Source organism: Phaethon aethereus (assembly GCF_964289735.1).
Source record: "Phaethon aethereus genome assembly, chromosome: 1".
In the NCBI taxonomy this organism is placed as follows: Eukaryota; Metazoa; Chordata; class Aves; order Phaethontiformes; family Phaethontidae; genus Phaethon; species Phaethon aethereus.
Window position 1 is genome coordinate 210458235 of NC_138575.1, and position 24002 is coordinate 210482236.

Genomic DNA, 24002 nt, shown 5'->3' on the forward strand with positions numbered 1-24002 from the left:
TTCAACCAATCGAAAAGCAGAAGTCGCCCGGGACGGTCCAATTAGCGCTGCGGCCGCGAGGCTACCCAATCAGCGCCCAGCGCAGGGCAGGGCGCCCGAGGCGGGATTGGCGGCGGCGGCGACTGCGGGGGCGGCGATTGGGCGGCGAGTTTTGAAGGCAGGTTTGGCGCGAGGCGGTGATTGGCTGCCGCCGGAGCCCAAGCCCGGGGCGGAGGGAAGGGCGGGGGGCGCGGGGTGACGCCGATGCCGACACCGACACAAGGGGGACGCGGCGCGGCGGCGCGGGCTCTGCACGGGGCCTAGGGCGGCGGCGGCGCGCGCTCCCCGTGAGCGGTGGCAGCGGGAGGGGGGGGGGCGGCGGCGGCGGCGGCTCCGCGGCGGCGGCCCAGGCGGCCGCTCCGGCCCTCGCCCCGGCACCTCCCTCTTCCCCTCCCTCGACCCGCCCGTGTCCGCCCCGCCGGCCGTGGCGCGGATGGCGGCGGCAGCCGCGGCGGCCGCCCCGGCTCTCTACGCCTGCACCAAATGCAATCAGCGCTACCCCTTCGAGGAGCTCTCCCAGGGCCAGCAGCTGTGCAAGGTGCGGCGGGGCTGAGGCGCGGGGCGGCGCTCACCGGGACGGGCCCCCCTCGCCGGGGCCGGAGCTCTCGCAGCCCTGGCTTCCCGGGGTGGAGCAGGAGGAGGGCGGCAGCGGTGGCCCCGGGACAGGGAGGCAGCCGCCAGCCCGGCGGGACGCCCCTCGGGTGTGAGGGTGCCGTGGCCCTGGCGCGGGTGTAACGCCGCTCTTCCCTCCTCAGGAGTGCCGGATCGCCCACCCGATCGTGAAGTGCACGTACTGCCGGTCGGAGTTCCAACAGGAGAGGTACGGGAGGCTGCCGCCGCGCCCGCTGCGCGCCCGGCTGCAGTCCTGCCGCGGAACAGCGGTCCACGGGCGTAACCCTCGTCACGGCAGAAATTCCCACCGGTGGAGACGCTAACGAGGGCAGAACCGCAGTAAAATAACCTGCCCGCCCGCTCCGGCGACGCGAGCGTGTCGCATAAGCGCAGCACAGCGTTAGATTTGTTCGCTTGCCCTTCACAGCTTGCCACGGCGTGTGTTTGCATGTGTGTTTTCCAGTAATTGCATGGGGAGGAATTTCAAGGTGTGTGTCTGTCGCTGAATTCAACATTATGCAATTTTGTCTTTAGCAAAACTAATACGATATGCAAGAAATGTGCCCAAAACGTGAAGCAGTTTGGAACGGTGAGTAGGCTCTTAGTTCTAAGTATTGAAGTTAAGTTCATTCCCGTTTTAAATTTAAAAAAAAAAACCACTTCTCTTGCAACTTAGCTTCTTACTTTCTTTTTTTGAGGGGAAGAAAAAAAAAAGATTACCTTTCAGAAAGGTGGTGACAATTACTGTCAGCTCTTGATTTCCTTTGTGGCTTATGGTTTCTTTTTCCAAATTGAAATCTGCTCTGTAGCTTAATAGTTAGGAATAACTGCAATATAGCTATTTGTAGCAAAATCAATGTTATTTTACTTTATGCATGTAAAGTTATTCTTCGCATATTCTCATAAAACGCACACTTGATGGCAGAAAGACCGTTAGCTCTCTGTGTTTTTAATGAGTGGTAAATGTGAAAATCTAATAATACCGCATACTTCATATTATGTAAGTCTTAAAAATTTTAAATGCATGTTAATCTTGTTAAGCTACTAAGTAGAAAAGATTTTATGAGTATTACCTGTATTCATGTTGCTTTGCATTTTCTCATGTTGAATTTCAGCTTCAGTTCTGTTAGAAAAATTTTTTTAACACATGAATACAAACATTGTATCTGAGTGCCCTGCAGTTTCAAGTTTATAGAAGGTATCAAGATAATCTTGTGGTGAAACAGAAGTGCTTAACATCTATGTACTTGACATAAACCACATTAGATGAAATTCATATTATTTGAGAAATGTAACAGCTGTTGGTACGTAGTCAGGCTTTTGTGAACGTAAATGCAAACTGAACAAAGAACATTCTTTCAAAAACTTAAAATGTAGCAAAATGATGTGCAAGACATATCCAACGTTGTTTTTTATCAGTAGTTCCTCAACAAACAGAACTGCAGCAAAGATAATCAGCCAATTCTAACCTGTGAAAACTGACAGCAATTTTATTTCCCAGCAGCATATTATTCTAGTTGAGTCCATGATATCAAAATTGATAACCTGACCTGATGGTATTTAAAGTTGTTTGGGTCTTTTTGGTTTTGTTTTTTAAGTTTCCTGAAGAATTGGAGGGATGAGGGTACTAATCTTGGAGCTGCACAATTATCAAATCCCTGAATAGTGCAAGGGAGAGGGATGTTTTCAGAAACTTCCAGTCTAAAAAATTACTAAATTACTCTTCTTTTAAAGTTTTTAAAGTAATTTCTTTAGTAATGTAGTAAAACAGAGCAAATGTCATCATATTTAAAAAAAATAAAAACAGAGGCAGGAATAGAGGTAAGCAATCACGTTGTATGTGTTTCTTTCATTGAGTACATACCTGGATTTTCGTGGAAAGTCCACACTCTTTTGGACCATAGAAGGAGCATCATTTTAGGGGAAAAGTTTGGTACTGAAGATAGAAATTATAGGAAAAAGGTTCTTTAAGATAGGTTATATGAAGTCCTAGTAGTTTAAAAGCATCACTGTTTGAAATGTTTGAAAAGGTTTGAAATACCTTTGTGCGTTATGGAAACTGTAAAAGTATTAACTTAGTTCAACTTAACCTGTTTTTCAGCCCAAGCCTTGTCAGTATTGTAACATCATTGCAGCATTTATTGGCACAAAATGTCAGCGTTGCACCAACTCGGAGAAGAAGTATGGCCCACCTCAGACATGTGAACAGTGCAAACAGCAGTGTGCTTTTGATCGAAAAGAGGAGGGAAGAAGGAAGGTAGGCTTTGTTCCACGGCTGTAATGGCTTAGGGTGACAACAGACGATGTTCCTCCTTCATAAGAGAAAGATTAACAGGACTGTGTCTTAAGTTCACTAACATTAGATTAAAGTTGCTGTGCTGTGCTTTACAAGATTTGAATTAAATTTTGCAACTTGCAATTTTTACGTTAGCTACTGAGCTAACTTAATTAAATCCCTTTTTAAAAATAAGCTCAAGCATAAGCTGACAGTTGTAGCTGGGGAACAGAGGTTAAGCAATTGAACAGTTCCTGGTACATTGATTTTTTTTTTTTTAATTTTTTTTTTATTTTAAAAATTTTTCAATTTCTGTTTTCCCCATCTGTTGGATCTTATGTATGTCCATAACTTGAATCTGTCACTTTATCCCTTCTGATTTGCCTGCCTTGCCTTAAAGTACAGCACCAGAGAGGTAGACTGCTCTGAGTGGCCCTTTGTGTTCTGTTTTCTTAAATAGCTTTGGTGAGTGCCACTTTCTCATTCCAGAAGGTGCTGAGGAAATGACCTAAAAAGCCTCTTGCCTGAACCCAAGAATAGTGCTGTTTTTACAGAAGAATTTACTTGGTACAAGTAACATGTTAGCTGGACATCTTCATTCTGCCTGGAATACGATGGGTTGAGAGAGGGTACATGGTGTCTAAACTAAAAATGATTTGTCCCTTTAAAAAGTTATTGTCACTTCTGTGATATAGAGCAAGTCCAATATTTGCTAAGACCGCTTTCTAGTGTAACTTTAAATGACAAAAAGAAATGGAGTAAGATTCACTTTACTGAAAGGTTGGAGATACAGTAGTGCCAAAGACACGTCTGGATTTTTCCCAAAGATAACAGATGAAGTGAAACAAAGTTTTTCTAACAAACGTGAAGTACCTCTTTTTAGTGCAAGTATACTTGGAAAAAAAAACGTGCTATGAATTATTTTCCAAAAGGTTGATGGAAAGTTGTTGTGTTGGCTTTGCACACTGTCCTACAAGAGAGTGCTACAGAAGACAAAAGAACAGAGGAAGAGCCTAGGATCTTCACATTCTAACTCCTCATCCTCATCTCTTACTGAGAAAGACCAGCATCATTCAAAACACCACCACCATCACCACCACCATCATCGTCACAGCAGCAGTCATCATAAGTAAGTATTTAAAAAATTAAAGTGGTTGGTACCTCTTCTGTGTTCTGTTAGTACTGAGATCAAATCAAAGGAAATAAGAAATGCTGTTTAAAATATGGCATCAAAAGCAGTAACAGAATGTGGTTCTTCCCCGGTCTGTCAAAATCCTTGTATTCTTACAGTTTGGGTGAAGCAAGGTCAGCAAAAAGCAGAAATTCTTGGTGATCATCAAACTAGTTGATATTGAAACTGGTCTACAAAATAAACTCCCAGAATGGCTACAGAGCAAGTTACTCTGGGATAAACTTGAATTTGTCTTTCTAAGCAGTAACTGCTGTGCAATAACTGCTATTTTACATGCATTTACTGTGAGTTAAAAGGTGTGTATTAGCAATGAGCATGGAACAGCTACTTTGCTCAGAATCCCCACCCTAACTTACTTCATCCTGACTCATTTGTGTGCACATACTTGCAGTTAAATGGAGAAGCAGAAGAAAAAGTGTGGGATCACTCTCAGTCTAGGACCAGTTTGTAACTCTGCTAGTTTTTATACTCAGATCCTGCTGGAATAGGTGGTTTGTGAGTGACTGTCATACAGACACAGGAAAATAACACTGTCAGTTCGGTTACTGGCACTCTGATAACATTTCCCACAGTTTTGTCCCATGTTCTGCAAGTTTCTCAGCATGTCGTCTCTGGCAGTGGGATAAGCAGCGTACCAACTTTTACATACATACTAGTTTATCTACTTGTAAATCCTGGGACTGATCTGTTTTTTACACTAGTGTAATAGTAGTCCTAATTCTTCTTTTCATTGGTCGGCTTATGGCAGCGTAACTTTAGAATTGCTTACTTTATTTTTATTTTTGTATCGGTTAGTGCTGCAATAGTAGTGACCCTGGTCCCCCCCCACACAAACACTTTCATTCTGAGCTTCGCTTTTCCAGTGCTTATAATTTTCCGTTTTGACTGAAACTTGCCTAAGTGTGACTTAGAAGAAGATAGAAGAAAAATAAGCTGGAATGGTGCTGGGAATGAGGAGAATACTCTATACATATTTTCAGTTAAAAAAAAAAGAAAGATTTGGGTTTTTTTAGGAATTTGAAGAAGAAAATTATTATTGTCATGCAGAGAGTTACTGTACTGTTCCTGTTCCCTCAAATCTCTGCTGAAAATCAGGTTACAACAAGCTAAACCTAATTTAATGCATGTGACAGAGTTATAGTAAGGATTAAATTTTAAAAAGTTAGCTCTCTACTACAGAATAGAGCTTGTAATATACTCAAGAGTTATAAAAGTAAGCATATCTCTGTACAGATCACAGTGTTCCTAGTTTGGCACCTTTTTTCTACAGGCTGCTCTGGGTCCATTGCTTCTAGTCCAATAAATATGATTATTCTTCCCTATCCATGTCAGTTACTGTTAAGATGAGACAATGAGGTAGAAATACAGATTCACTGAACTACTTCATTCAGTGCAATCTTCTACATGCTACCATTCCTTTAGCAATGGTGTTTATTAGTTGCTTTTGAAATTATCAAAAACAAATCTTTAGACCTGAGAAACAGTTACTTTCAGGGATCCAAAACTTAGCTTTGCTCTTATGCCAACACGTAAACACCACTTTAGCCAATGTTCATATTGCAGTATGGGAATCCCAGGAATGCACTTTTAAACCAGCTTGCTGAGCACAAGATTAGCAATATAAAGTTCACAAAAACTGGGAGATACCAGAAAAAAGGTTATAATGTCAGTCTTGAAGTCTACCCCTTGTGTCTTACGATAGTGTAAACATTTAGCTAAGAACTATTTCTATAGCATCCTGACGTAGTAAAGAGTGATCACAAATATGACATAATACAGCTGTCCAACTGGAAGTTCATAACTGGTAATTTTTTTTTTTAAAAAAAAGGGGATACGGTTTTTCTCGAGTACAGATACCATTCACATAAACTTAGAAATAATGCCATGTTTGGTCAGTTACCAAATACATTTCCCGTATTTCAGAATCGGCAGTCTGAGTCCAGAACAAGATCAGGGACTATGGAAACAGAGGTAAATATGATATTATTTATTAATTTCCTTTTAATTTATCTTGCGGTTTTCATTTAAAGGACGACTATTTTTTTTTTTCTTTTCTTCCCCTCTCCTTTGCCTTTCTGGCTACTCTCTAGCATTCCAGCTAGGAGCATGAGTTAGTTATTTTACATGTACCAAACGGTGATATTAGAGAGTTATACAGTATGAGGCTTTAGGTTTACATTTTGTTTGATTTCAGCCATAAATCCTCTGCAGCTATTCAGAATGAAACTCCAAAGAAAAAACCCAAACTGGAATCCAAGCCATCAAATGGAGATAGGTAAAGTTATATTTTTGTAAAGCTGAGCCATTTCAACCAAACAGAACACTGATTTGTGGCCAGTTGCGTCTTTTTTTTTTGGTTTTTTTTTTTTTTTTTTTTTTTGTCTAAAGAATGAGGGAGGTGAAACTATTGCCCAGACAGACAGATTATTGGGTGGCATCTGAGTGCTGTCAGTCGACTTTATTAGTAGAAAACTGGCACTGTGTTCCTGCTTTTAAGCTGTTTGGGGCAAAACTAAATAAAACTTGTGTATGAGGCAACAGTTACCAACGAAACAGTATTCCCTAACATTGGTGTTTTGTCAGTTAGATGCAGGGTTGAACCTGCTGCTTTAAGCTGACCTAGTATCTAGAGAAGTCTTCTGGACCTTAATGTGTGAGACTGAATCTTTATTCTGTCTCTGGCCAAACAGCTGGAGTAAAAGTAGAAGTGGTTGCTTCAGTCAAAAGGTATTTGTCCCCCTCAAAGCTAATATTTAATTATATTTCTGCAGGTGTATGTAATGTGTGCCATTAGTAAGGTAATTTGCCAGTTGCATCCATTTCTGTCAGGTACATACTTTTTTTTTTTTTTACATTAGTCCTTAAGGATGTTTGTGGAATTATTAATTATCCAATTTGATCTTTAAAAAAAGTTACTGTTTTTTCTTATTGATGTTGCAAGTAACTATTGTTTTTTATTTTTAGTAGCTCTATAAATCAGTCAGCAGACAGTGGAGGAACTGACAACTTTGTCCTCATAAGTCAGCTGAAAGAAGAAGTAATGTCACTTAAACGTCTTCTGCAGCAAAGAGATCAGACTATTTTAGAAAAAGATAAAAAGGTAAAAGTTGCATCTGCTTACTAAGAGCTTTATCATTTTGTTTTCTATTTTGTATACTCCTAACAATGTCAAAACAGTGAGATAAAACAAAAATTGGTTACAATCTTTTTACATAGCAACTAATCAGATCTTGCTATTTAAAGGACAAGTTTGGGACTTTTGTGTCCTGAATATGTATTTTGTCTCTAAGGCAAAGATGAATCCAGCTTACCTCACTTCAGCCATCTAGAAGCTAGCCGTCTGGTTCACTGTTACTTGGGCTGCGTGCCACAGGTGATGGATAAAATGCCAGACAGTGGTTTGTATGTTTACATATTCTAAACTGAGTCACAGCAAAGATCTTGGATACCTCCGTAGGCCGATGGGCACACAAGGTAACAGGAGGGTTACGAGTAGTAACCATTCTGAGTTTAGCATAGTTTTTGTTTAGTTTTAAGCTAAAGCAACTATAGCCATAACTAATGAGTTGGTATCCAAATTTACATGTACAGTGTATGAAAATTAAGTGTTTTGATTTTAAATACTGGTAGCATATGTGTAGTGTAGGTTATCAAGTCTTTGTCACTATCAAGTGACTAGAAGAAAAGCTTGGATTAGCTGCCTGGCAGCCAACAAAAGTTAAGCAATATAGTCAGGCCCAAATGGCTACAATGAAACTCATACAAGAGATTCACCCTTCAAACAACCTAATGACTAAGGAGAAGAGAGAAATAACTACAAATACGTACTTTGCTCTGCCTTTATTAGAGCTTATTTCTCTGCCATCTGATTAACTAGATGCTTTTAAGACAGTGTCTCTAACAGTGTCTCTAGAATGTCTGTTCAGGATTGAGTAGGTTATAGAACTGTATTAAAAATAAATTTACTGTATTTTCAAGTAATATTTTGATTATAGATGCATGGTAGCCTATTAAAACATAGATGGTTAAGAAAGGCTCATTGACTCTGAAAGGCAAATGCTTCCACTTTTAAACCATGGTTCAGTATCTTCATTTCTACATTTGAATGTGTTGTGAAATCGATATTGAACCTTTTTTCGTTTATGTCACTCATTATAATATACCTAGTGTTGGAAGTACTTGCTATTTCAAATCTTTAAGTGCTTAATGTGAAAGAGCTGAACAGTCTGTCATGGGTTCTCTTTAGGTATTTTCTTCAAAGGACCGATACTAAGGCCCTGATCTCTCTCTTACAAAGCCAGTAGAAGATCATGAGTCAGTAGGAAATTCACTTTTTTTTTTACATTTGATCTGTTGGGCAAAGCTAACAAAAGGGTTAGGTAAGGAAATGTCAGCTACTTCTGCGTCACCACTGCAGTAACTTGTTTGTGCTGTTTACATAGGGAGAGCGTCTAGTAATTTTAATAACCCCACTGCTAAAACTATCTATTTGACCTCAGAGTTCTGTGAACTTAAGTACTCTTTTGGGCATTAATTACTCACTTTCAGAATGTCACTTAGTTTCTTCAGCTGCTGGCGGTGGGGAGAAGAGCTGAACACATCATACACTGTTTGCATAGCTGAAAAAGTTACAACAAATGAATGCACTGCAGATGTTTTTTGACTGTGAGATGTACTAGGATTAAAGCCTGAGCCAAACCTATGGGAGATTCCTGCTAAGATCTTGTCCCAAGACTTGTGTAGGGACAGCATTTGAACAGTTTGGAGTGCTCCCAGAGAAAAACTTCTGAAATATATAATGTATGGCAACAAAAACAACTCAGTACACCAGCTTTACATACAATCCTCATTCATCATTTTTTGTTATGAGTCAAGATCTCAGTCACCTCATTACCAGCGCTTATTGCTTGCAGTACTAACCATGGTTTGGTTTCTGGACAAAATGTTAAAGAGATACCAAGACACTACTATGGGGCCCTGAAACTTGATCAGGAGGCAGGGACCACAGTTTGCTGAATGTTCACCGGTAGTGTGTTTGCTCATCTAGTTATGTACTTTACTATGGTGCAATACTACCACTAGGGTTTTTTTTATATTTAGTTTGTGGTATGTGGTTTTGTACTGGATCCCCTGGAATTTACAACAGCTGTAAGTACATACCTTGAGCAGCAGTCTGTGTACAGTGAGGTATATATCCATGTATCAAGATACCGGCACTTTATTTAGGACCGTGTGATTGACAGTTCTTTTGAATACCATCTTTTACTACATGTGATTTGACAAATAATAAGGTTGGTAATAGCAGTCTTGGTGGTCACTTCAGGAATGTATGCTGTGGTTTGTTATAGTGGGTGTCTTTGCTAGCAGAGAGGCTTTATTTCCTGATAAATCCAAATTGACCAGAGAGGTTCAAAATAGCCAGGTAAATCTGGGATGCTTTGAGGAACTAAACTTTTTAAATAAGTCGTTCCTGAAACTTCTGGGTCCGTATACAACAAACTGTTAATAGTTCACCCAGCTGCACATGCTTCCGGAAGTGTTCAGCTGCTTGGATAGAAGCACATATCACAATTTAGAAACACCTGCCTTAGTGTGTGTCATCTGGATCTCTGCCTGTCTCAGCAGAGAGCCAGTGGCAGCAATACTACACTCAGAATTAAGTTGTAAGATAAGTCCTTTTAATTACACATCTTCTAATAACACAGTTTAATTCACTATTGTTGTGGAAAGCAGTAAAACTCTGGAATGTATACTTCTGTTTAGGACAAATTGTAGCATGAAAGGGCACAAAGGAATCCTTTCCGTTGTCTCTGGAAGATTTTTCATGTGCTACCATACCATACAACTGAAAATTGTGCTAAGTATCTCAGTGCTGAAAGAACAGCTAAGATTATAAATCTTGTATTTGAAATTTTTTTTGTTGAGGATTAACCTTCTTTATACCAAATCCTGAGCAAACAATATGGTTATATAAATACAGTTGTTTTCTTCATATAAAATAGACATGCTTCTCAAGTTACTTCTCAAGTGCTGATCTGTCAATACTACGATAGTAAATAAATATACTGTCTTCTTAGATTCCTGATGCTTCCATAAAGATTTCACAGATTGATTAGAACATGTATACTGTAGCAGTCCAAGGAATCTTCATAGAATTTGTGTTTTCAGTTGACAGAACTGAAGGCAGACTTCCAGTATCAGGAGTCTAACTTGAGGACAAAGATGAACAGTATGGAGAAAGCTCACAAGGAAACTGTGGAACAGTTGCAGGTGAGTAATTGCTTATCCGTACTTGAGGACTGCTTCAGATGGATTTATGTGTTCAGGCTGTTCACTCACAGCAATGAAATAGCACAGAGTTCTTGAATGGTCATTGCCACGTTTAACTTCTCAAGCATGGTACAGCAGTTCTGCGGTCAACAGGCAATCTCACTGTAAGAATTGCTTTCTGATTTTAAGAGATGAAGGCTTACCTCACATGCTTTCTCAAAGGTTATGTTATTTTTTTATCTATTCTCTGATATTTTATCAGTTGTCAGTGTGCTATTGATCTGATTTAACAGCTCAGCGTAACACAACTGACAGTTAAATGTCTCTTGTTAAAGCATATATCTACTTTATCAGGAGTAAAGCCTGAATTAGTTGCCTTATAAATCGCAGGCTGAACAGATACTCAGTGCAATACGTCAGATACTGAATTTTTCAATGCAGGAAATGCATTTACCTTTTCTGATAAAGATGGAATATGCATATCAAAAAGCATATACAAATCTTTGAAAATTGATCATTATCTTCTTTGAATATTCTCAGCATGTACATTTTCAGAATTTGTTTCATAAATGCAATGGGAAATGGGTGCATGCCACTACTATCTGAGACATTTCAGTAATTCATAAAACTTTTTTTATCTGTATTGCAGGCCAAAAACAGAGAACTGCTCAAACAGGTTGCAGCATTGTCAAAGGGTAAAAAGTTCGATAAAAGTGGGAGTATACTAACATCTCCTTGAGGAACTGGTTATTCATGGGGTTTGCTACTCAATGTAAATTTGAGTAATTCTGTGAAGCCCTTAAAATCCTGTGTAGTGGAAAAAATATTTTTGCACACCAGATTAGTTGGCATGTTTCCTACACGTTTTTATAATTAATATGCAGCTTTTTTTAGTTACTGTTCAGATGAAATACTTCAACTGGCTTGAAGAATGTTTTTATTTTTTTGATATTGGAAACTTTTTGCCAGCAATAGTATTAAACAATTGCATAGAGAACATAGCAGTGCTCTCTCTAAAAGGACAACATGCAATAACAAACTAGGTGTACTTTTTACAAAGCAGCAACTGAGTCTTTTAAACTACACTGATGTCAGCCAAAAGTTTATGAACCTGCAGTGACACTGAACACTGTTTTTTTCTGGCAACTGTTCTTTTACTTTGTATCAAAATATAAATTTAGATGGAAATCATGGTGCTCTCAAGTGAAACTAAAAAAAGGCATATATGTATTTGTAAATACAACTGTAACGGTTATATTCTTAGTTATAACAAGTAATTAGTGTTTTACATTCTTGTGATAGGGATTTACCGAAAGATTATCTATTGTACAGTAACAGAGGCAGTGTGGTTTTTGTAAGATTTACTGTAGATTTTTCTTGCAAGTGCCTTTCTCCAACTGTTTATTTATAGGAATGTTGGTATTTTGTACATAAGGTTTTTATGTTTTAAAATCATGTTTAATAAATGTTTTATGTAAATATAAATGTGTGTACAGAGGAATCTGAACAAAGATCAAAGTGGCTAGTACAGTGCTTGAAGCAGCATTAAGAGCTAGCTAGTTGATGGACAGTGAGTATTGGCTTTAGATAACCTTTGTAGCTTGTGTCTGTGAGGTGTAGAATTTTGTTAGTGCTGCTCATGCCAAACACTTCCTGAACAAAAAACAAAATGTTTTTTGCCACACTGGAGTTTAGTGGTTTGTTTATATATTTTTTTCCCATTTGGCACAGTGCTTATTTTAATTCCATAGCAGACATTATACTCCCAGTGTTACACATCCTTAATTAGTGAAATACACTCAAAGTTTTAAAAATAATTATTCCCCGTTTTCTGATTTTAATGTACTTAGTTGTAACTTACGGTAATTCTTCTTAATGAATTGCAAGGTTCTCGTCCCCCGGTAAAGATACACAATGAGTAGCCAAAACTAATGGTCTAATTAATTTCATTAATTAAGGGAGTAGATGTCATGTCAGAGGGTGGATTGTTTTAATGTTTTGGTTAGATTTTGATTCTAAATTACATCAGTTTAAGTTTAAGCTCTGCTCCTAATGGACATTAGTCATATTCAGAAATTTCTGTTAAATATAGTGTACCCCAAGGTGTCTGTTCAGGAAAGTGAGTTACAAACCAGCATAAAGTGAAGTAGATTTACGTAAGTAAAGGTTTAGTTCAGCTCTGGGTACTGATTGGTAACAGGGTAGTTGCTTATATTTCAGTAAACTGAATTGTGTAGAATAAGCTACACACCTTCTAGTTAAAGAACTAAAATCTAAAGTTCCTTGGCTGTCCACCCATGTACTGAACTATGAATGCCTTTTCAGTAGTTCAAACAAGTTCCAGCAGTGACAGACTACTGAATAATTTGAAAAAAATCAAGCTATCTTGTTTCGTATGGTATACGCCTATTTTTTATACCCTAAAAGCGACTTTATACATTTATAAATTCTCTTTAAACTTGCTAAACTAGGGTAGAGAATGCTGCTATCCTTTGGGGATGTTATTTTTTTTAATATACAACTTTATGACTTTCATCAATTCAGAGTTAGTATTTTGATACTGTTTTTTTTACAGTTGAATGGTGACCAATGTGTGGTGAAGTTGGTTTTAAAACACAGAAATGCATAGCAAATTGAAATGTTTGAATTAACATTTCTTAGTAATATCTGTTCCAGCAGCAGTAAGGACGTTTTAAAGGAACAAACTGAAGTTCTATATTAGAAGTAATTGATTTTATAAATCCCAGATCGAAGAATTTTTAGGGGGTTCATAGTGTTTAGTTCTAATTAAATACTTGCGGGTTTTCTTCCATAATCTCACTTTTAACATATATTTTTTAAAGTTGTAAACTAGCCAACTGAATCCCAGTCCTGAAAATAGTGTCCTGGAGCTGTAGGTTATTGACATAATAAACTGATGTTCTTTAAATGTGGATCTGCGAGGAGATTGTTGTACTGTATTGTGCTTTTTAGCCTGTTCCCAGATGTTGATTAGCATTGACCAGTGATGGCCATTCTGGCTCAAGTTATTTATGTATTTTAAGCCTGTGAATATTGCGGCCCCCTCTTAGATAGTATGTCTAAATACGCGTTCTGCAGTGAAGTTGTTCAGCTGTCCACATGTATAGACTACTGTACTGGCACACATCTGACCGTTGACATTTTGTACCTTTTCTAAATCCAATGTTTCACAATAAAATCTTGTCAAAACATAAATCTGTCCTTTTAAAATTATTCAGAAATTCGTATTTCATGTTAATCCTTCATACCATGTCACTCGCTAAAAGTCCATGGCCAAAAAGGGCAGACTTTAGTATTTGCATTTAGTATTTAGATTTCTGGGAAGATAGGCATCTTGGGCTGTACAAATTGTAACAAATTAGAGCTTCAGATTAATTTTGCTCAAGAAAATACTTTGGTTTTCTACAACTAGATGATAATACATAGAAATATTTTCTTGTAGAGAAGAAGAAAAAGATGTTAAGGTTTAACATTTACTAAATCTAGTGACAAATAATAATTTTCATATTCCGATTAACATCAGCATTCACATTTAAAAGCACCTGAATTTCAGTCTTAATCTGTTAACCATGAGGTTGTTCTTCCTTTATACACATTGTGTACAAGGCAGGTGATTCTGAGATTCAAAGGGACATTGATAATTTCTACATCCGTTCCCTTTCTTGTGTCAAGAGGAGTTGGGCACCCGTGACAACGTGCCCCTGGCTGTCGGTCATGGTGGCTTTAAACAGTGTTTAGAGCACTTGTGCTGCAGTTTGTAGATCTCCTTTTATATTTTTCTCATCAATTGGTCTTCATCTTTCCACAATCCAGCAGAATACTTCTCATTTAAGAATTAAAGTTCATAATGAGGAAAAAAAAAAACAAACCCCACACAAAAAACCAAATGAAAAAAACCCCACAAACAAGCAAGAGAGTAAGATTCTGTAGATTTCTGGTCAAGGCAATTATCTAGAAGGAGGAATCTTTGCGTTTCAGAGCCTTGCTCTTAAAACAGTGTATATTTTATATTAGGTATAGTAACGAATAATACGCTATTATAAAATTTAATTGTTAGCCTCATTTTAATGAAAATTTGCAATGGCTTTGTTCAAGCCATTTATTTAAGCTCAGAGCAAGTCAAAGCCACACGTGGTACCTAGTTTAGATATGGCTTCCACGTGACATGCAAAACTTGTATAACTGGCCATGTACCAGATTGACTCCCTAAAAGAGATTTGCATCATTTTGTATCGAATTCCCTTAAAGAAGGTTTAAATTGCTGTAACCTGTGTGTCTGCTATAACCTAGGCAGTTCCAGTAGCTTCAGATTTTTTTGAAAACGCTGAAGTTCATGATTGCAATCTATAATCTTGAATTAGGTTTTTAAAATGGAGTAAAAGCTGTTCATGTCTCTTTTTGTGCTTTCAAATGAGTTCCTAAAGTATTGGTTCCCTTGAAAATACTGCAATAGAAGATACATTTTCTCATATATTATGTTTTGGTGGGTTGACCCTGGCTGGACACCAGGTGCCCACCAAAGCCGCTCTGCCACTGCCCTCCTCAGCTGGACGGGGGAGAGAAAGTGTAACGAAAGGCTCGTGGGTCGAGATAAGGGCAGGGAGAGATCAGTCACCAGTTACTGTCACGGGCAAAACAGACTCGACTCAGGAAAATTGGTTTAATTTATTGCCAATCAAATCGGAGTAGGGTAATGAGAACTAAACCCAAATCTTAAAACCCCTTCCCCCCACCCCTCCCTTCTTCCCGGGCTTAACTTCACTCCCCATTTCTCTCCCTCCTCCCCCCGAGTGGCGCAGGGGGACGGGGAATGGGGGTTGTGGTCAGTTCATCACACCTGGTCTCTGCCGCTCCTTCCTCCTCAGGGGGAGGACTCCTCACCCTCTGCCCTGCTCCAGCCTGGGCCCCCCACGGGTGCCGTCCTTCAGGAACAGGCTGCTCCAGCCTGGCCCCCGCGGGGTCCCAGGTCCTGCCAGCAAACCTGCTCCAGCCGGGGCTCCTCTCTCTCCCCATGGGGCCACAGGCCCTGCCAGGAGCCGGCTGCCCACGGGGTCACGGCCTCCTTCGGGCATCCCCCTGCTCCGGCGTGGGGCCCTCCCCGGGTGCGGGTGCAGATCTGCTCCCCCGTGGAGCTCCATGGCCGCAGGGGCACAGCCGGCCTCCCCGTGGGCTTCCCCAGGGGCTGCCGGGGACCCTCTGCTCCGGCGCCTGGAGCCTCTCCTGCCCCTCCTGCTCTGGGCTGGGGGCTGCAGGGCTGCTCCTCTCGCATCTTCTCACTCCTCTCTCCAGCTGCAATTGCTGTTGCTGGGTTTTTTCCCCTCCTTAACTCTGTTCCCCAGAGGCACTACCACCATCGCTGATGGGCTCGGCCTTGGCCAGCAGTGGGTCCATCTTGTATCCGGCTGCATTGGCTCTGTCGGACACAGGTGAAGCTTCTAGCAGCTTCTCACAGAAGCCACCCCTGCACCCCCCTGCTACCAAAACCTTGCCACGCAAACCTGCACTTTCTTTAGCTTTCTTCATTGAAAGCTGTGCACTTTCTTTAGCTTTCTTCATTGATATATAAAACTACTTCTGTTGAACCCCACAAAAAAAGTAGGGGGAATCAGGCAAGGGGATTATTGAGGTGGAAAAGAGGGGATGTTTGAGGTGCTTCTGGGGAAAGAAACAGGGTAATGGAGGTGTGAGGGCTAACAGGGAAGAGAAACCTCTGAGATGCCATGTTACTCATTTAAGTGATGTACTGAATCACATGGTTAGGTTATTTTTTCCCAAGACATGGATTATCTGTATATGTGTAAAAAAAGCAACTTTTTAAGGTAAAGTGCAGCATTGCTTAAGGGAGGAGTTTGCTTGTTTTTCTTTTAATGATACTATAGTACATATTTGAGAATTGAACAGAATAAACAGCTTGAAATATGAAGGTGCGTAATGTAAAATCCACCTCATAAGCAGTTAGTCATGTTGTTTAGGCCTAGAAAAAATAGGTAGAGCTATAATAGAGTACTGTTACCACCATTGCCACAGCTGCATAATGGTGCAAGTTTCAACATATGACCTGAAGTCATTTTGTCTGTCCTTATACATGAGACAGAAATTGTCCTTGAAGAGATGTAACTCATTAGCACATGAATAGTTGACATTTTTTCTTGCTTTAACCCAAACAGACAACGAGTCTGGATTTGCCCATTTACCTTTAACAATTGTCATTATAGGATGCTGGCACCGTTCTAACTGACCTTCTTGCTCCTGGCGATTTCTCTTCGGTATCTCTCCTTCTGGTGGGTAATAGCAGTTTTGCATTTTGACTGAATGGGGTTTAAGTACCACGGACGCGGATGTGCTAAACAAGCCGGGTGAAAGTAGGCATTTGTTTGCAGTGTACGTTTTCCTGCTGCTAAGGTTTTCTGACTCTTGGAGTACTCGGGTAAGTTCGTTCAATTTTAATTGTCTATCGGAAGAGAGGCCTTCCAGCTTCTGAAGAATACTAAAGGCTAAATATACACCTGCATCATCTTTGGATACAAAAGTTCAGCCTTAGAGGCATAAGCAGAAGACTGCTTTTAGAGTGACTTGTGATTACAGAAGGCGTGTGGACAAACAAAAATAAATTGGACCAACAAATAGGTCAGAGTTGCTTTGGACCACGGCGATCTTACTACAGATTGGGTCACAGGAATTTGATGCATTCCAACTATGGCTTCTGCAGGTATTAGAATTTGCAGCCTAAGTTGATTTTTAGTTACAGTTGTAAGCACACACACACCCTTTTTAGTAACTTAGAGCAATTTATTTTGAACCGAATGCTGAAAAGCTGGTGATGTTTTGTCTTATTTGAAGCAACAGATGAATGTGTTTTGCTTTATTTCGTTAAAAGATATAATGCATTCACAATTTATCCTTCATCAGGTGTATCAACTTATGTCTTTTCATTTTACGGAAATCTTGAAGTCAATTGTATTTATAGATGTTCCTTGGGAAACTTTTAAAACTTTCTTAGATATCTCTTTGCATAGTAGTTTACTTCTTGCAGAATCATGTGTGTTAATTTCCCCTTACATTTGTATGCTCAAAATTCCACTGCAGCATAAATGATAGAATTATTTCCTGGAATGTTTTTGTCTAGCCATGGTCTTGAAAGTATTCCATGACTATATTGATTAGAATTCAATTTAGAAAAATTATTATTAACTAATAAAAATGTATTGAACCAAATTACTAACAGAAAAATGTCTTTCTCAGGTAGAGATGATTCCTTTCCTTGGATGTGAATGTAAAGTGAGGCATTTTCCTTCATTTAAGGAGAAGTGTACCACTTAAATTTGAAGTGTACCAAAAATGTTTACAGGTATGATATATTAGAACACAAAAAAACCTTCCAAAAGAGGGCAGAGTTGTAAGGCTGTATTTGCTAGAATAACTTAAATCACTGCTGAAAGGCTAAGAAGTTAATCTAGTTGACTTCACTGAAGCAGTCTAGTAGCACTCATGCAACCTGTTGCAGTACTATAGTTGCACAGCGTGTTACCAAATGCAGCTGGGAATGGTAATTTCAATCATTCCTTCAGATCCACAAGAATTTTCTTGCTAGTCACTTACCTGACTCGAGGTGCATCATTCATTAATTTATCTTAGTGCAAGATACCTTTATCTCTTAAAATAATAATATCCACAAAAGCTCTAAGTGAGCATTCAATTATTCCTCTTACTGGAAAGGCATGAGATTAGCTCATGAAATTGCCTCGCAAGATGCAGTTGAAACTCAATTCCTGCATTCCTTCGTTGAAGATACTTCAGTTTTTCTCCTGTAATAAATCTGCTTTACTTTTTAGGGTGTGATTAGTAGTCTGTAGTGCTTTTTCCTCCTATTTTGCATTAAAGGTAATGATACGTAAAGATTTTTTTTAACAGCAAACCCACCTTTGGATCTTGTTTACCAAAAGTGATGGAATGAACCTTTTCACTTGCTTCCTAAATGCTAAATTTAGTAAGAGAAACTAGAGATAAATAGGAATGCCTATTTTTTTCCTATTTAGCCTGAGCTAAATAGGAAACTGCCTACATAAGTTTAGCCACTAGATGCTGCTTAAACCACACAGTTTATCAGAAGTATACGGTTGTAAGTGCTTTCTGCACACCATCCAGCATCCACAGTGGACAGCTGTTCCTGTTCAAATACAACACTGATGTTAAATTCATAGAATCGTTTAGGTTGGAAAAGACCTTTAAGGTCAACAAGTCCAACCATTAACCTTGCACTCCCAAGTCCACCACTAAACCATGTCCCTAAGCACCACATCTACACATCTTTTAAATACCTCCAGTGATGGTAACTCAGCCAGTTCCCTCGGCAGCCTGTTCCACTGCTTGACCACCCTCTCGGTGAAGAAATTTTTCCTAATATCCAATCTAAACATCCCCTGGTGCAACTTGAGGCCATTTCCTCTCGTCCTATCACTAGTTACTTGGGAGGAGAGACCAACACCCACGTTGCCACAACCCCCTTTCAGGTAGTTGTAGAGAGCAATGAGGTCTCCCCTCAGCCTCCTCTTCTCCAGACTGAACAACCCCAGTTCCCTCAGCCGCTCCTCATAAGACTTGTGCTCCAGCCCTCTCACCAGCTTCGTTGCCCTTCTCTGGACACGCTCCAGCACCTCAACATCCTTCTTGTAGTGAGGGGCCCAAAACTGAACACAGGATTCGAGGTGCAGCCTCACCAGTGCTGAGTCCAGGGGCACGATCACTTCCCTGCTCCTGCTGGCCACACTATTGCTGATACAGGCCAGGATGCTGTTGGCCTTCTTGGCCACCTGGGCACACTGCTGGCTCGTATTCAGCCGGCTGTCAGCCAGCACCCCAGGTTCTTTTCCACAGGGTAGCTCTCCAGCCACTCCTCCCCAAGCCTGTAGCATTGCATGGGGTTGTTGTGACCCAAGTGCAGGACCTGGCACTTAGCCAAGAATGTCCTAAATAGAGAAATAGTTGTACTTTGGAATATATTTTAGAAAATTTGAAATATATTTTGGAAAATTAAACAGAGTGATATTAAGCATGTTTAATATAGTTAAAGGTTAAAAAAATTATATTTGGGACTATATTGTATTTTCTCAGATTGCTTTACCTTAAGAAAGAAACATCCACATTTTATAGGTCAGGAGGCTGATCCATGGAATAATGCAATTTGATGGCTGTCACACAAAAGGCATTGTTAGTATTGAAAATAGACGCCAGGACTCCCCAGGTAATGTGCAGATTGAGTATCTTTTCCTTTGAAGGAGCTGCTGTGGATAAATGAGTCTTACTTAGTCGCCATAGCTGTGTAATAAATTTGTAGAATTAGTTAGCTGACTTAGCATCTGAACCTTAGAAACCATTATTAAATGTAACTGATTTATTCATAGTATGATTGCAATACAAAAGTGAGAAGAATAAACTTTTGACTTGCAAAAATAAGGTTTAAGGCCTGCTGTTTTCCTCTTTCTTTGTGCCTGATGCGCTTCTGATAAGATTTTTCCCAGTCTGATTCTGTCAGTAGATGTATTTGAAATCTTGTGACTTTCTAGTGAAAGAGAGTGTTCTCATCACCATTTAAAAAATCAGACTGGTTTTAACGAGTCTTGGATTCACAAAGACATAGTTGTAGTAGAGGGGAAAAGTGTTTTCACTCATATACTCTATAGCCATTTGTTTATTGTATTTATATATTCTATGAGCAATCTTAAGGAGGAAGACCAGGGAACTACAGACCGGTCAGCTCCTTGTACAAGAAAGACATGGACATACTGGAGAGAATCTAACAGAGTGTCACAAGGACGATGAAGGGACTGGAGCACCTCTCCTATGAGGAAAGGCTGAGACAGCTGGGACTATTCAGCCTGGAGAAGAGGAGAGAAGACTCAGGGGGGATCCCATCAATGCCTATAAATATGTGAAGGGAGGATGCAAAGAGGACAGAGCTGGGCTCTTTTCGGTGGTGCTCAGTGCCAGGACCAGAGGCAAAGGGCACAAACTGAAACACGGGAGGTTCCCTCTGAACATCAGGAAATGCCTTTTTACTATGAGGGTGACTGAGCACTGGCACAGGTTGCCCAGGGAGGTTGTGGAGCCTCCATCCTTGGAGATATTCAAAATCCATCTGGACATGGTCCTTGCAACCGGCTTTAGGTGGCCCTGCTTGAGCAGGGGGTTGGACCAGATGACTTCCAGAGGTCACTTCCAACCTCAACTGTCCTGTGACTCTGAAACCTAAACACAGCAAACATCTTTTCCTTCATCTATTAAAATGCAGTATTTTGTTATGAAAAAACATAACAAAGGTTTGCGATGGTAAACCGAGGTTTTGGTGTTTTCAGGTTTCCCCTCACTGTGTTCAGTTCATTTGAATGGAACAGAAGAAAAAAACAACAGTTTTTGTAATAGCTGTTCACCTGTTAGGCCGAGTGCTGCATTAGTGAAACGTTTTAAATTAAGTGGATGATCGTTACATAATCATCAAGATAGTTTGCTGAGCTTGTAAAATAAATGCTTTTGCGTGAAGAAGCATTTCTATAATCTATTTTTGGTAGCAAATTTCAAGTAAACAGATTAGGGAGCAGTAACTTTTCATCTATTTCTTTCCTGTTGATCTTTTGCCAGCACGATATAATGCTTATACTATGCACCATCAAAAAAAATCTGTTTGAAAATAGTAAAGTTCCCAAGAGTGCTTATCTTGCTGCCCAAATCTTTAAAGCCCCTTTGCATTATTTTCTTTATGTTTATTAACAGCATTTTAAATAAGTTGGGTATGAGGTGTGTAGGACATCAAGAATATGCACAGTTTTGCGGTATTTTCCCTTTACCCTCAGCCATATGTCTTACCTTTTATTAAATGTGTATGGTTGAAGTAGGGTTGTATATTACATTCAGTATGTAGCCCCTGTTTTCAGTAAAGCCCCAAGCGCTGTACTTTTAAAACAAATTCTGTTTTCTTAAAAGAGGTTTTGGATCAGGCCTTACATATTAATTTAAACTTACTTTGCATGAGCATCAAAATCGTAAGTTGTGTGGGTCAGAAAAGCAATATTTTGGAACTGTTGGGGTTTATTATGTACTTATACACAACATTTATATCATTATGTATTTTTAGTCTATGCATTCAGTTAAAAAAACAAACTCAAAGTACGGAGTGGTTCCTCACTTCTTGTGTTGGGAGAATAGAGTCCCTCAACTGAATGAGGAATGTAATTTTCTCCTATATTTTGTTGCTGTGACATGAACACATGCATTTTTTTCTGAAAAGTATCTTTTCAACAACTCACAGAACATTATTCCTGAGTGAAAATAGAAGCAAACAGAAATCATAGCAAAAATCAGAGAGCATCTTAATCCATTTATAATGCTGTCATATTTAAGTTGAGTAAACTAGGTGATAGTGGGAAAAAGAAGATAATTAATCCAGATAATTTTGAAAAGCAGTAAATAGAAATTTTATGGTGATTCATAGTGCACTCATAAACTTGGATCTACTGTCAAGATTGCTATCGGGCTGATAAACATGTTTTATCTCATAAAAACAAAAAATGAATATGTTTTACAAAACGGCAAAAACCCAACTTGTTTTTCATTTTTGGACTATAGTTAGGAACACAGATATTGATATATTGTTTACCAGAATAGTACCAGAGATTATAAAAACAGTAATTTATCTAAGTCTAAAAATACCTCTGCTACGTCAGTAGGACAGGAAAAAATTTTTTTGGTGATTGATACAAAATAACCTCTTGACAGATAAGTTTTCTTTTTAACTCCATTGGAACTTTTTTCTGTAGCCTATTTTCTGTTTCTTAGATCTTACTAACATTGTAATCTCGGTTGCATTTTGTGGCAAAAAGTTCCATAAATTAATCAATTTTATCACAATTTCTGTGATGATTCTTTCGTAGCTACTACATTTATTGGCTTAGAATTTAAAGGCTGTAACTCTGTGCTCCAGGCTCAGCATATTCAGAGATTCTCTAGCATTTTTGTTCTATTAACTACTTTGTTGCTAATTAGCATCATTGACTTTTCCTCTTCACAGTAAGATTTGTTCTTCCAGGAATCAATAGGTTAGTCACCATGCACATGGGAAAAAAAAGACCATCAATTCCTTAACGTCAAATACACTTCCATCTTCTTGACTCTTCTTCTAGTGCTATTTTTTACCAACAGTAAAAATGCCCAGTTTTGGGTGCTGGAGCTAGTGAAAGAGCTGTTCTGGGCCATGCTTGGAGTGACACTACTCTGCAGTTCATCACACCCACTGGGCTGGCTGAGGTCCAATCCGTGTCCACCTACAGTCATTCTCCAAGAGGCCCACAGAGGTTGTACACATCAAGCCACCGTGTGTTACTTCATGGTGGAGCATGAGAGAGGGAGGGTGAATAGGGATCTTGCTGTAATGAAGGGGAGGTGAACAGATTAGTGTCCCCATGCTTACTCGGTGGTGAGAAGATTCTCTACAGCAGTGATTCCCAACGTAAGGTCTAGAGTCCCATGGTCATAATTAAGTAGTTTGGAGCTAATCTGCAAAAGTATAGTGCCTTTCCCATGTTACCCGTTACACATTTCTTAGTGAGTCTATGCAGTGGAGTGTACAAAGTCTTAATGATTGACAGCGCTGCACAATCCAGAAAATTTCGAAGCACTGCTTCAGATAGAGCTCTGTTTTCTTAAGCATGGGGTAGGGAGTTAGAATTGCTGGGCACTCATCCTGGTGAGCATTTTCTCTCTCGATCTCTTTGTCCCTTTTAAGGGTGTTAAAAAGTATGCTGTCAACCTAAAAGCCACTTACTGATGGACAGTTAGAAGATGGAAGCTTTGAGGGAGCAAATATATTCTCCAGTGAGCTTTGAGGCTCACTGGAGAAGGAAGAGGCAATGCAGATGGTAGACCCTTGAGCAGCCTTTGTTCAAAGGATGCCTTCATTAGCTAGTTTAAGATCAAGTTGAGATCTTTTCAATGACCAGTTCTACCAAAATAGACTAAACATCTCTAGCACGTTCTTAAGGCCCTTCATGCTGCCCAGCTTAGAAGGACAGTCAGTCTAGGCTTCTTATCAAGTAACCAGTTTCTTCTAGTGAGCAATTTAGAGTAAAAAAATGAATTCTCACATTTGTCCTCTGGATGAGCCTATTTTGCATCATTGTATATAGGTCTTAATTTCCTAACAGAGGAAGTGTGAATGTTCTTAGAGTCACATTTCCAAAAGACGCCTCAGTTTGACTTACTTCTTAGAGCTTTGCTGCACATGTAAATTCTGGCCAGGGTATGCTAATGTAAATTACCTCCTGTATTCCTGCAGGAAATCCTAATTTCTTTTCATTTTTCTAGACTTTGAAGATGCAATTGCACTCATTGATGCAATTTCCAGGCTTAGAGGCAGAATTCTGTGCCCTGATGACCCTACTATATATAAAATTTATATATAAATTATATAAAAACATAATTATATATAGCATACTATAATAGAATATATTTTATATATATACACATATAATATAGATTAATATAAAATATATAAGTATGTGTTTTATACGTATATAAAATGCCTGGTTACCTGCCTTTTCTCTC

General features: G+C 39.5%; 1 protein-coding gene across 1 annotated transcript; it reads left to right on the forward strand.

The window, feature by feature from the left end:
- Window positions 1–472: 472 nt before the first annotated feature.
- Window positions 473–11127, forward strand: FAM76B (family with sequence similarity 76 member B; the record flags this gene model as incomplete). The annotated part of the gene is made up of 10 exons (XM_082013301.1): window positions 473–577; window positions 795–859; window positions 1186–1240; window positions 2753–2908; window positions 3859–4055; window positions 6042–6089; window positions 6313–6393; window positions 7083–7218; window positions 10287–10388; window positions 11038–11127. The coding sequence occupies 10 exons, from the start codon at window positions 473–475 to the stop codon at window positions 11125–11127; spliced, it is 1035 nt and encodes a 344-aa protein (XP_081869427.1).
- Between the last annotated feature and the right edge of the window lie 12875 nt (window positions 11128–24002).